The following is a 10,812-nucleotide window of genomic DNA, read 5'->3' on the forward strand; positions in this document are numbered from 1 at the left end:
TTCAGTGTGTTAGTTGCTCTGTTATAGAAGAGATTTACACATCAGCAAGTGAAGCCAAAATGCTCATGATTCACATGAGTTCCTCCTGTTAATATCAGTCATCATCCCTCTTCTAAGCTGCCCAGAGCGGAGTGCTTGAGAAAGGTGCTGGTTTGGCAAAATAGGAACATTGTAAGTGACAGACAGGAAAGATGGCAGTCCCTTTGGACCAACTTGCTAGTCAGAAGACAACAGTCTTTTTTTTCTTCCTTTTAAGAAAGCCTGACTCCCTCTAATGGCCGGTCAAAGCCTAGTGCAGAAGATGTAATCCTCCATGACATGATTTGGAGTTGTTGGAATATGCTTCTTTTTAAAGTTCAGCTTATTGAATTCTTCTGAGATTTCCACAATTGATTTTCCTTTTGTTTCTGGAAGGAACAGGTGGACAATTATCCCTGAGGTGAAAAGTACCCCCATGAAGATGAGGAAGCAGAAGTGCTTGAGGTTTTCCTACAGGAAAGAGGAAAGTGAGAAATAGAGCAAGATAAGCATATCTTCTGTCACTCTCTTTGCACAGTTTTTGTATTTGGGTCCCAAAGTACTTTGAATTCGATAAGGAGTTATTTGCATTTTGACTTTTGGCAAATGTTTCAGTCTGAATAAGTATCGTGGGTAAATCAGGGCCCTTCAGTTGCAAAAGCGGACTGGGGAGAGCAGGTGGCAAGGCCGCTCTAGATTGACATGGCATTGTCATCTCCTGCTGCTCTTCTTCCTGCTGGTGTGGCCAACTTGATATTAGTGCCCCTGGGGAGTGTCCCAGGGAAATTGACTCACCACAATGAACGGGAAGGTTGTTCCGATGACAAAGACGCCGAACCAGTTGAGAACTGCGCTGATTGCAAAGGCGGACGGTCTGCACGAGAGCTTGAAAATTTCAACCCTAACAGAAGCTGTGGCACCAGCTGAAAGAAAAGAAGAAGAATTACTACTTGGTGATGTGTTTGATTTGAACATTTGGATTGTGCATTACCATTGCACAGCCAGCAAACAGATGCTGCTATCATGGACTGGCATTCAAAAGACTTGAGTGTGTCACTGGTTTTTAGAAAAGAAAATGTTTGTGGCATCTTATAAACTCCTAGACAATCAGCTTATTAAAATGGTTAATTATTTCAATACATTTATTGTGAGATTCAAGAATTAAGCAGTTGACACTTAAGAAAGTCTGACATCTCATGGAAGAAGCTGTTTAAGGATGGAATAACAATTATTAACAAGAATTCCCAGCATGATACTGCTAGATCACCAACGACTGATCTTCCCAGATTCGCTTCCTGAACATTTCAGTTATGTTTTGAAGTCATAAGACTTCAGTAGCTTTGAGTTAAGAAAATAGTTCAGCCCTGCCATATGGGAAGGCAAATATTTAAAAAAAAATGAGTAGGCTTTAAAAAAGTTTAAAGAGGAGCAAGCAGTATATAGAAAACAATTACTCCAAAGTAGGTCTGTGCTGCTGTCTGTGTGGGATAAGATCTCACATTATACAACACTGAATTTAAAAGAACTCCTGCTTTTCTTTTTCTCTTTCTGTTTCTTAGTATTTTTAAGAAAATTTATTCCCCATCTGCTTTTGCTCTATTTTGCTGTATTTTTCCAGTGAGTACTTTTTGCTGACTTCCTTTCCTCTTGTTAGCAAAACCCAAACCCGATGCCATTGAAGTTTATGGACAATGATTGGATCCACAATGTTTAAATGACTACAAAATTGGGTTAAATGAAATTACTTATGCTAAATGTTATGCAATATTATGCAGTATTTTCCTAGCCATAATGATAAACTCACATGACTCGATTCCTTTACTTCTTTTGAATGACTACTTACCTGGCCCAGCTCCAAAGACAAGAGCAAACAAGATAATCAGACAAAGGCTGCAGTATGGCATCCAAAAATACCAGTCCTGGAAAAAAAAACCAAACCATAACAAACTTCTGGGTGAAATCTGTTAATAAATGTAGGTGAGAAATGCTGCTTGTTTTCCAACACTATCACCTCAAGAAAAAATATACAGTGTGGGGAAACTGGCAGAGAAATGTGAGTGCTTTTTTGTGTGGATGGAGCAGTGAGTTTTTTATTAGGTGAGCAGAGAAGCAGGTTTGCTAGTGTAGAGCGGCGGTCAAGCTTGGAAGCCTTCAATTAAAGGAAGCCTGAATAGTATTTTTCCACCTTGTCTTCCTTTTTTCTTGACCTCACAGTGCTTCTCCCAACCCTGAGAGATATGGGAAGGCTAAATCATATCTTTCTTCACTTTTGTTAAGTGCTAGGTTCAATAACTGGTACTGAAAAGGAGCTTTCCTTGGTCTTAGTCAAGATATAAGACGATGATTTAGGAAGAAAGATTTCTCTCTCCTAAGTTTGAGATCTTTCATGAATGAAAAAACCACAGAAATCTGCTGCCACCTTGCTTCAAGGCTAATTTTACTGTAGTACCTACAGAGTAGTTCTTGGATGAGTACTGGTAACCCAGGAGACTTGCTTCTGAAGAAGCTACAGCAATGACACAGTGTTATAGAGGTGAACTGGTCTCCAGCCTGTGAATAGATGTGTGCGTTCCCAGTAACTTCTGCAGCAAAGTTAAATTTCAAATGAACTGATGCAAAGGTCTGGGTTTTTGTTGTTACTTGTTAAAAACTGCATGATTAGAAAGGGCCATTTTCCTAGGCTGTCTTTTAATCCATGCTGGCCAGTGCTTGGTGCTTGCAGTCTGATGCAATCAGGAATCAGTGACAGTCTCCCAGTGTTTTATGTGTTCCTTGCTGAGCTCATGGGATCACATTAAAAGGAAGGCAGGAGTACAAAAGAGCACCTGTTGAGAGAGGGTTTAATCCTAGGTATAGACAAGCCTTATCATCAGGATATTCCCCTCTCAGAGGGTAAGCTGTTAACATAGAAGTTATTGCTTCTAAGCCTCATTTTCCTTTCTCAGTAGCATAGTCCTGCCTGTGAGCAGAGGTTGGAACTAGAATAGACAGAGAAATCTGTCATGAGAAGAGTTTCCTTACCTGTAGAGAGAGAGTCACGGTGATTCCAGCTAGCAGTGAACCCATGATCCAATAGCCTTCTCTTAGGAGCACTTTCCTGCCCACTCGCTCAATGATGGAGGTCTGAAGGATAGAAATCACACTGGTGTCAGTGCCAGAAGAGCAAATTGTGCCCCATCCCCGTAGTAATGTGACTTACACAGATTACAGTAGCTATGAGTTCAGAGAGTCCAACAGAGAGGGTCATATAGGAGATCATTCTTTCTTCAAAGCCAGCTGTCTGGAGGACTTCAAAAGTATAAAAATAAATCTGTAAAAAAAACCCCACAACATAAAACAGTAAGAGAAGAATTGGTTTCTTACCCATACCTGTGTGACACTGCCCTAGATAGGAGCTGCTAACCAAGGAGCACGCAGCTCAGCTTTGGAGTGGGCTAGAATTCTGCACTCTTTTTGGTAGTATTCACTTTATTGGCAGAGAAAAACACTGTAAAATGTAATTAATTAATTGATTACTTTGATAAAAGATAAAATGCTGGGATAAAAGGACCTCCAGCTGCCGCAATGCAATTAGGTTTGCTGAGTTCTGATTTAGGTGCTTTCAGAAACAGCCAGGTATATTGTGTCTTCTGGAGCCCATCCCAAAACATCATTGTAGGAGATTCTCAAGAAAGAAGAGCATGGGTTATGGAGTCATGAGTGGGTAAAACAAGCATCTTTTCTTTTCAGATATCTCTGCTACTGTTTGGAGATATGCTGAGCTGATAAAGATTCCAGTTTAAGCTATGTTAGACTAAACTATGTATTTCCTTTACAGATGTTGCTGATGTTAGAAGTAGAAGAATCATGCAGGCAATTGCAAAGCTGCAGCTTCAAAATGATCCCAGAAAAGTGCTGCTGTGAGGAAGAGAGGGAGAACTACGGAAGCTGCCAGAACAGTAACCATGCTTGTTAATTAGCTTTAAAGGTAGAGTGAGCGTACTGCCATCCCAACATCTTAAGTTGACAAGAGCTGGGGGCCCAATAGCAGCAGCTGTAGGGAGCAGTAACATAAAACTACATTGTGGATTTTGCCAATATAGGGTGGGCTCATTTGTAAGGCTGGGTTATGGACCCTTACAACGGCTTCCAAAAATGGCTGTTAATTGGTAACTCCAGCAAGGACCAAGGTCTGGGCAAAGGGATGTCACATGAAAATCCCAGCCGAGCTTTGGAGACTGCTGCTGCTGCCCTGTACCAGGGCTGGCAGACAGCAAGTTGCAGTCTGAGAATCCTGAGAAAAATGGAGGGAACTCCTGGTAGCCATTATGTCTCCTTTAAGGTTGTCAATAAGTGCTTGAGACATTAAGGGGGAAATACACTCAACTGCATTGATGCCACACAGCTGAACTGTGACGGTCAGAATAACTATTATGTACAGCTGCCAACGGGAAGCTGGTTCTTTCATTAGCTCCAGGACACTCAAGATCTTGATGTTTTTCATTGTTGCCTTCTCTTTCATGATGTCATCAATCTCTGCTTGGTGATGGCCTTCACCCCAAAGCTGCCTTATGGCTGTGGAGGAGAAGGAGAGTGAGACCTACCATGTTAATTCATCTTTGTTGTTTGTTGCCTGAGGAGTTTGTTGAGTAGGTGACGCGCGTGTCTGGCTGTGCAACATGCATGGGCTGAGCTGTGGTGTGAGGTAGAGATATCCTATAGTGTGTTCAAGAGCCCTGGTCCTCTCCTGCACAGAGGGACCTGTTCTGACAGAGGGGCCTAGTGGGGTGCACAATGGCTCCCTCCCTGCCCATGGGTCCCCTTTTTCTCCCTTCCTTCTTCCCTCAGAGTATGAGCAGGGTACACAGCCAACAACCAGAGCTGTTCCCTGTGGAGCCCTGCCGTGCAAACAGCTATTTATAATTTATCATTTCTTTTATCATTTATCATCATTTATCATTGATCGTCAGATTGACCATGCAGGTGGCGTCAGCCAAATGCGAAAGTTTTTGTAATACAGAAGAGTAGAGAGAAGTAATTTCATGTTCTGTGAGGGAACTAAAACAAAAATACTCTTAGTAGGTATTCACTGAGTCATCTTAGAAATGAGCAAGGAGAAACTTTGCCCTGTTTATTTTTTTTCCATATGTGGAGAGCAAACATCACAAAATACTTGAAAGTCAAGTGAGGAACTGACTGTGACTCCAGTGCATGTATTTGATTACCTTTTTTGAAGCCTTCCTGGTCTCCTTTATGCATGAGGAGATATGGTGGGGACTCCGGGAAGAAGGGCAGAGTGACCAGCTGAACTAGTGCTGGAAGTCCACAGGAGGCCATCAGCATGGGCCACAGGGACCGGCTGCCCAGCAGCTCCCTGGCAGGGATAAAATGAGTGTGTAGAATAAAAGCTCATTGCATTGGTTTTGAGGAGAGAAAGGAAAGGATAGAAAAGCAGAGGAAGAAGCAAAAGGTAGAGGGGATCCAGAAATGAATCAGGTGGGAAATCAATTGTATTATACCTTTGCCCTGAAATTTGCCCTACGGCTTTTCCCAGTGACCAAAAGCAAGAGGAAGTAGAGTTTACAAATCCACGTAGCTTCCTAGGGGAAATTTCTCCAACATATTGATGATGTAGAGGAATGCAAAGACCTTGAGGTGAGGAGAGAATTATGGGAGAGAAGAAGGAAAACATTCATAACCATTGGAAATCAAATTGCATGTAAATAACAAAGCATTACAGAATATAGCTGCCTCATGCACCAAATTTTTTCTCATACCTCAACCCATGTATGAGATTTTTCAGTACTAGATTTTCTAACCTTTTCTACAAAAGTGTTTGGTTCCTGTCCTTTTTGCACAGTGCAGTTTCCTGATCGTAAGAAATGCAGTTTTGCCTTTGGGGTGTAAGTGTAGCCTCATGATTGTATCTCTTGTGAGCTTTAGCATATTTTAAAGGAAACAGAGTATGCAAGTGCCGAATAACTAAACACTCTGTGGTAATATTTAATTTACTTGTAGTTAACCCACATAATCTTCACCTTTTTTGACATGATGCTATAGAAGAACTGTATGGTAGATCCATAGTAGATTAAAATACCCAGTGCTATATTCAATATTGATTTGTATGTGATTTGAGGGGAGACACGACTCTTTCTTTTCCACCGTCAAGCAAGAATTTTGATTATTTCATGCAGGGTTAATGTTTCCAGCTGTTGGTGAAGGACCTAGTAACTCAGACATTCTGAAAACTAGTCTGAGAACAAGGGCTTTTTCCTGACATGGTGGTCACAGCCCCTTTTATCTGTTTTGAAAGCAACATATTCTTCTCCTGGCTTTACGTGATGGCAAAGCAACGGAGATATGCAATCACTTTAACAAAAATTAGATCTTTGCATGAGGTATGATATAGGTTCTAGATCATAGCAGGGCCCCAGTGGGTAAGTAGTTCTCAAAATGCAACTGTAGTTCTTCAATACATCTCTATGTCAGAGAAGCAATGCATAAAATCTGATTATTTGAAAAATTGACATGAATTTCTAATGAAATAAGTTAAAACAGGCATCCCTGTGAATATCCAAACTGAATGGAAAAGCAACTTTTTGTGTAGGAGACAAATACAATGCGTACTGATACCAGCACAGGATGTTTTCACTGCATGTGGTCTATCTGCCAGGAGTGATTTTGCTTGATTATGCCCAGCTCTTTGTACTAACCCCACAGACTTACTGCTTTGAAGCTGGTCGAATACCCTCATAGAACATTCCTGAAATATGTTCACAGTCAAAATTAAATGGCCGTGGCCTTGACCAGCCTGGTTCTCTGGAGCCTTATGACAAAAGTAGCTTTAAAAAATATACCATATCATTTCCAGTGTCATTAACCCAAATTTAGATAATATTATACATATTTTTCCATAAGAAAAAAAACTCTTTTCATATTGTATCAAAACATTCCTGACAGCTCTGAACATTTATACACTTGACAAAGCTGAATTTAATGTGGTTCCAGTGAAATTAGTAGCAATTATGTACTTCATTTCTGGCTGTTATAGAAGATCTAATAAGGGATCACTGACATTAATATTTTCTTTCTTTAGTGGAAAGTTATTATTTACTTTGAACAAAGATGTAAAATTTTTGGAGAGCCCGCTGACCTATGGGAGAAGTCACTTACCTGCACTTACTCCACACATGAAGCGTCCAATTAGAATCATCTCAAAGGACCGGGCTATTTTACTGCAGCCCATGACAGATGCTGCCACTATCATGAGCAGATTGTTACACAGGAGACATTTCTTTCTGTAAGTGCAAGAAAGTAAAAATAATTTTTGTAAATCAGAAGGGAAATTTCACTTAAGCTCCTGGCATGTAGGATGTCTTGGGTGAAATTGTCTCGAAGTTTTGTGAAATTATACATATGTGGTCCAGGACAAAACAAGTAAATTTCACACCATTGGCACTGGATATTCTGGACTCGTGGTGTTCCTTGGCACACGGCTAGACCTGGGAGTTTGAGAACACTTCTAGTTTTTGTAGCACAGAAAAGTCTTAAAGCTTTTCTGCACTTGAAAATCTGTCATGAAACACATTGATGCTCCACTTAGGAGCATCTCAGTGCTGCTTTATTTTCAGTGTCACCTCCAAGAAACACATTCTGTCTTGAGCCGGGGGGCTACCTTTCCTCCTTGCCGAGGCTAACACAACCTGAGTAACGGTGTCTGGTGTGACAGGCTGGCAGCACAGTTGATTGATTAGGCCATTGCACAGGACAAGGGCAAGAAGCAGCAAAATCTATTGACGCCACTGCTAAGCTGGCTGCATTACAGCATGACAGCCTTAAAGTCTGTCTCACATTCAAAACCTCAACTGGCATTTTCTTAAGCTAAGATTCAATTGGCAAATTATCTTTAAATATACGTACTTGCCATACTTGACAGTTAGGTATCTACTTCCTGAAGAACCCAAGAGACCTCCTATACCAAAGATGGACACGGTGATAGACCATAGGAACAAGAGGTTATCCTGATGGATGGGGTAGCCATATCTCTCCAGCCAAGTTTCATTAATGAAAGCCTTAACATGCTGAGACAAAAAGAAGGATTTTCATTAACAATGACTGTGACTCCAGTGCATGTATTTTATTACATTTAGAACACAATTTTGTTGCTTCAGCTAAAGTCACTATTTCATATAGACTCCAAAAGTGTGCATTAGCTAATAGATATAGTGTAATAGAGTATAGAGTGTTCATTTTGCCATTAAAAGGAGTTCATTCTTTGTTTTTTTGTCTTTGAAATCTGAGGAACTGAGTGAAGAATAGTGTCAAATGACACCACTGAAGTAGACTGTGTGTGTCTTCTGAGGAACAGTTCTATTAACAACAGCTTGCAGGTCTCTCTCTTTTCTTCTGTTTTCAACACTTTGACATGTTCTGCTTTACATGATAGCATAGTAATAAGGAAGAATTGTGAGAGGAGAATACTGTGATTAAACCCTTGCTAACTGCCAGAAGGGAGCATCCTCAAGTAGGAATGTAGATTGAGTGCTGCTGTTAACCAGTGTGCCATATGCATCTTTGCCTACCTGAGACATGTAGGTGACTGAAGAAACCTGAAAGCCCATTTGGAATGTTCCACCAATCCCCAGGACAGAGATCATTTGAAAGAGCCCTCGGTACTGTACCTGCAGAGGTAGAACAAAATCTTAAGCTTGTAGCCATATCAGGCTGTTTGTTGAATGTGTCTTTCATTCTCCAGAAATGTCTCATTTGCTCATGAGATTTGAAGATAAGCACATTCCCTCCTCTTGCCCTGGTGTGCAGTGTACATCCGCCTGTGATTTCCCTACCTCCAACTCAAGGAAACGCAGCCTTTAGCTATGGAAACCATTACGTTTCCCTCCTCGATAACTAGTCAGCAGAGTAGCAAGCTGAAGGTCATTCCACACTCCAAGGCTAAAACATGTGAGAGCAGTTTTGAGGAGGGGAATCTTACTTTGCTATCTGAGCAGTGGCCAGGCTACCTGCAGCTCAGACCTGTGCCCACAGTTGTGACCAGGCCCTCTGTACCCAGACCTTTTCTATCTTATCTGAGAGAGCAGCTGCTGTGCTAGGCACTCTTCAGGCCCTTCAGTGGGTAGTGATCCCTCAACTCAAGTTTTGTGGCAAAGCCTTCTGAAATCACCCACAGCAGCTAAAAATTTAGAAAAGAAGTCTGAAATGGGAAAAAAAAAAAAAAAACCACAACAAACTGGTGATGCTTGTAGCATGTTTTTCCACCTTGAGTCCTGTCAGTGTGGCAGCCCTTGGAAATCCATGGTTTTTTACCTAGATGGAGAGGAGGAAACAGCAAGGAAAGGTTTTGGAACAGAAGTTCTCTTCTGCAGTGGTTGTGCTCAAGATGTGCTGTAAGAAGAAAGTGTGGTTTCTAGCTCTCATTACCATCATCAGTTCTGAACTCTTGCCCCACCTGCCTGTCTCAAGCAGCACAGTCATTTTAATCTTTTCGGAGCTTTGAGAACAGGCATCCTGCTTTGATATTTTTTCTGATTTTTTTTCTAGTTGATTACAGATCTGAAAATACACAACCAGCACTGCACTTAGGTTTACTCTACAGCAGCCTTTGCAGCAGGAGACAGTGAATACGCTGTGAATGAATGAAAAATCGACAGCCTTTCAGAGGTGCCCTGCCATATTTCTCTTTCCTGGACAAGAGGTTAAGTGTGCCCAGCAGAGGCCAAGAGCTTTTCCTCAAAGAGGCTTTGTCCTCATTGGAGGTGCCTCACTGATGTGTGAGGCAGCAGCTCTGGGTTCAAGACTCAGCCATAGCCAGGATAGAAATGCTGCAGGCTCCCACAGACATCCCTCTCAAGATGCCACAGCTGCCAGCATCCAGCCCTGCTCCTTGCCTTTCAAAACCTCTGCCTGCCATCTCTTGCACTAAATAATTAGTGATGTATTTAACAAAACTTTTTTTCAGCATATAAGCAAAGCAAATTATGTTTGAATGTAAGCAAATATTTTTCAGTAAATTAAAGCATTTAAGAAACATAACATATTGACAAAAATATGATGACAAAGACGGATGGCAGACCATATGAAGTGCAGACATCTATAATATCTCAAAATGGAGGGCAGAACCACTTCTGAGATGCTTTCAGTGAATAGGAGCCCTGTTTGTTTTACTGAGATACTGATTTTGTGTTCTTCGAAACACTAGTAGCATACAAAAAGGTCACAGATGTAAATACCCCACCAAGTACTTACCAGGTCTGATAGAAAGCCGGTCATCTCTGGCTGGGGGCTGGTCATCCAGTGCGTGATGTGTCTTTGTCATCACAGCCTTCTGTGTCTCTGTCTCCTGCCTGCTGGTGTGGCAGTGGGCATTTTCAGGGACCAGAGTTAAATTTTTACTATTTCGTCTTCGCTCGCTTATATTTACTTCGACTGGCCAAAGTTAACGCTGCTGGATTAAATATTTCAGGAAATAATTGCATCTAGTCCAGTCCGCAGGGGAAAAGTTTCAAAGCAGAGGAAGTTTGCATCTAAGGGCTAGTGAGGGCTTTGGAAAGGGAAAGGAGAACAGTTCAGGAAAAACTAAATAATTTTCCAGGAACAGTAAAATACTTTTTACTTCTATGATACAGATCGAGGAGTATCTCTGCCATAATCTGCACAAAGCAAAAAGTGACTGGTGTGAGGTTTAGATACTGTTATTTATTATTAAGTAAAGTATGTAATGTTCTGTTTCAGGTTCATTGGTATAGTAAGTATCATTTATTAGATGAAAAATAGGCAAATTTCAAAGCCTAATTCTGC

The 10,812-nt window shown here is 41.2% G+C and overlaps 1 protein-coding gene across 1 annotated transcript; it reads right to left on the reverse strand.

The window, feature by feature from the left end:
• Window positions 1-282: 282 nt before the first annotated feature.
• On the reverse strand, window positions 283-10,284 carry LOC104380159 (solute carrier family 2, facilitated glucose transporter member 11-like). The gene is made up of 12 exons (XM_009987599.2): window positions 10,261-10,284; window positions 8,580-8,678; window positions 7,918-8,078; window positions 7,171-7,295; window positions 5,517-5,646; window positions 5,223-5,371; window positions 4,385-4,572; window positions 3,218-3,328; window positions 3,040-3,141; window positions 1,862-1,937; window positions 814-941; window positions 283-489 (listed from the first exon to the last, which is right to left on the reverse strand). The coding sequence occupies exons 1-12, from the start codon at window positions 10,282-10,284 to the stop codon at window positions 283-285; spliced, it is 1,500 nt and encodes a 499-aa protein (XP_009985901.1).
• Between the last annotated feature and the right edge of the window lie 528 nt (window positions 10,285-10,812).

Source organism: Tauraco erythrolophus, chromosome 19 (assembly GCF_009769465.1).
Source record: "Tauraco erythrolophus isolate bTauEry1 chromosome 19, bTauEry1.pri, whole genome shotgun sequence".
Lineage (NCBI taxonomy): Eukaryota > Metazoa > Chordata > Aves > Musophagiformes > Musophagidae > Tauraco > Tauraco erythrolophus.

Excerpts from the sequence above, each read along its gene's own strand:
- LOC104380159 (XM_009987599.2), bottom strand. The coding sequence starts at position 10,284 with ATGACCGGCTTTCTATCAGACCTG. Across the intron at positions 5,647-7,170 it reads CATGTGTGGAGTAAGTGCAG|GTCTTTGCATTCCTCTACAT; the intron begins GTAAGTGACTTC and ends CCTCACCTCAAG. Across the intron at positions 1,938-3,039 it reads CCGTGACTCTCTCTCTACAG|GACTGGTATTTTTGGATGCC; the intron begins GTAAGGAAACTC and ends TTTTTTTTCCAG.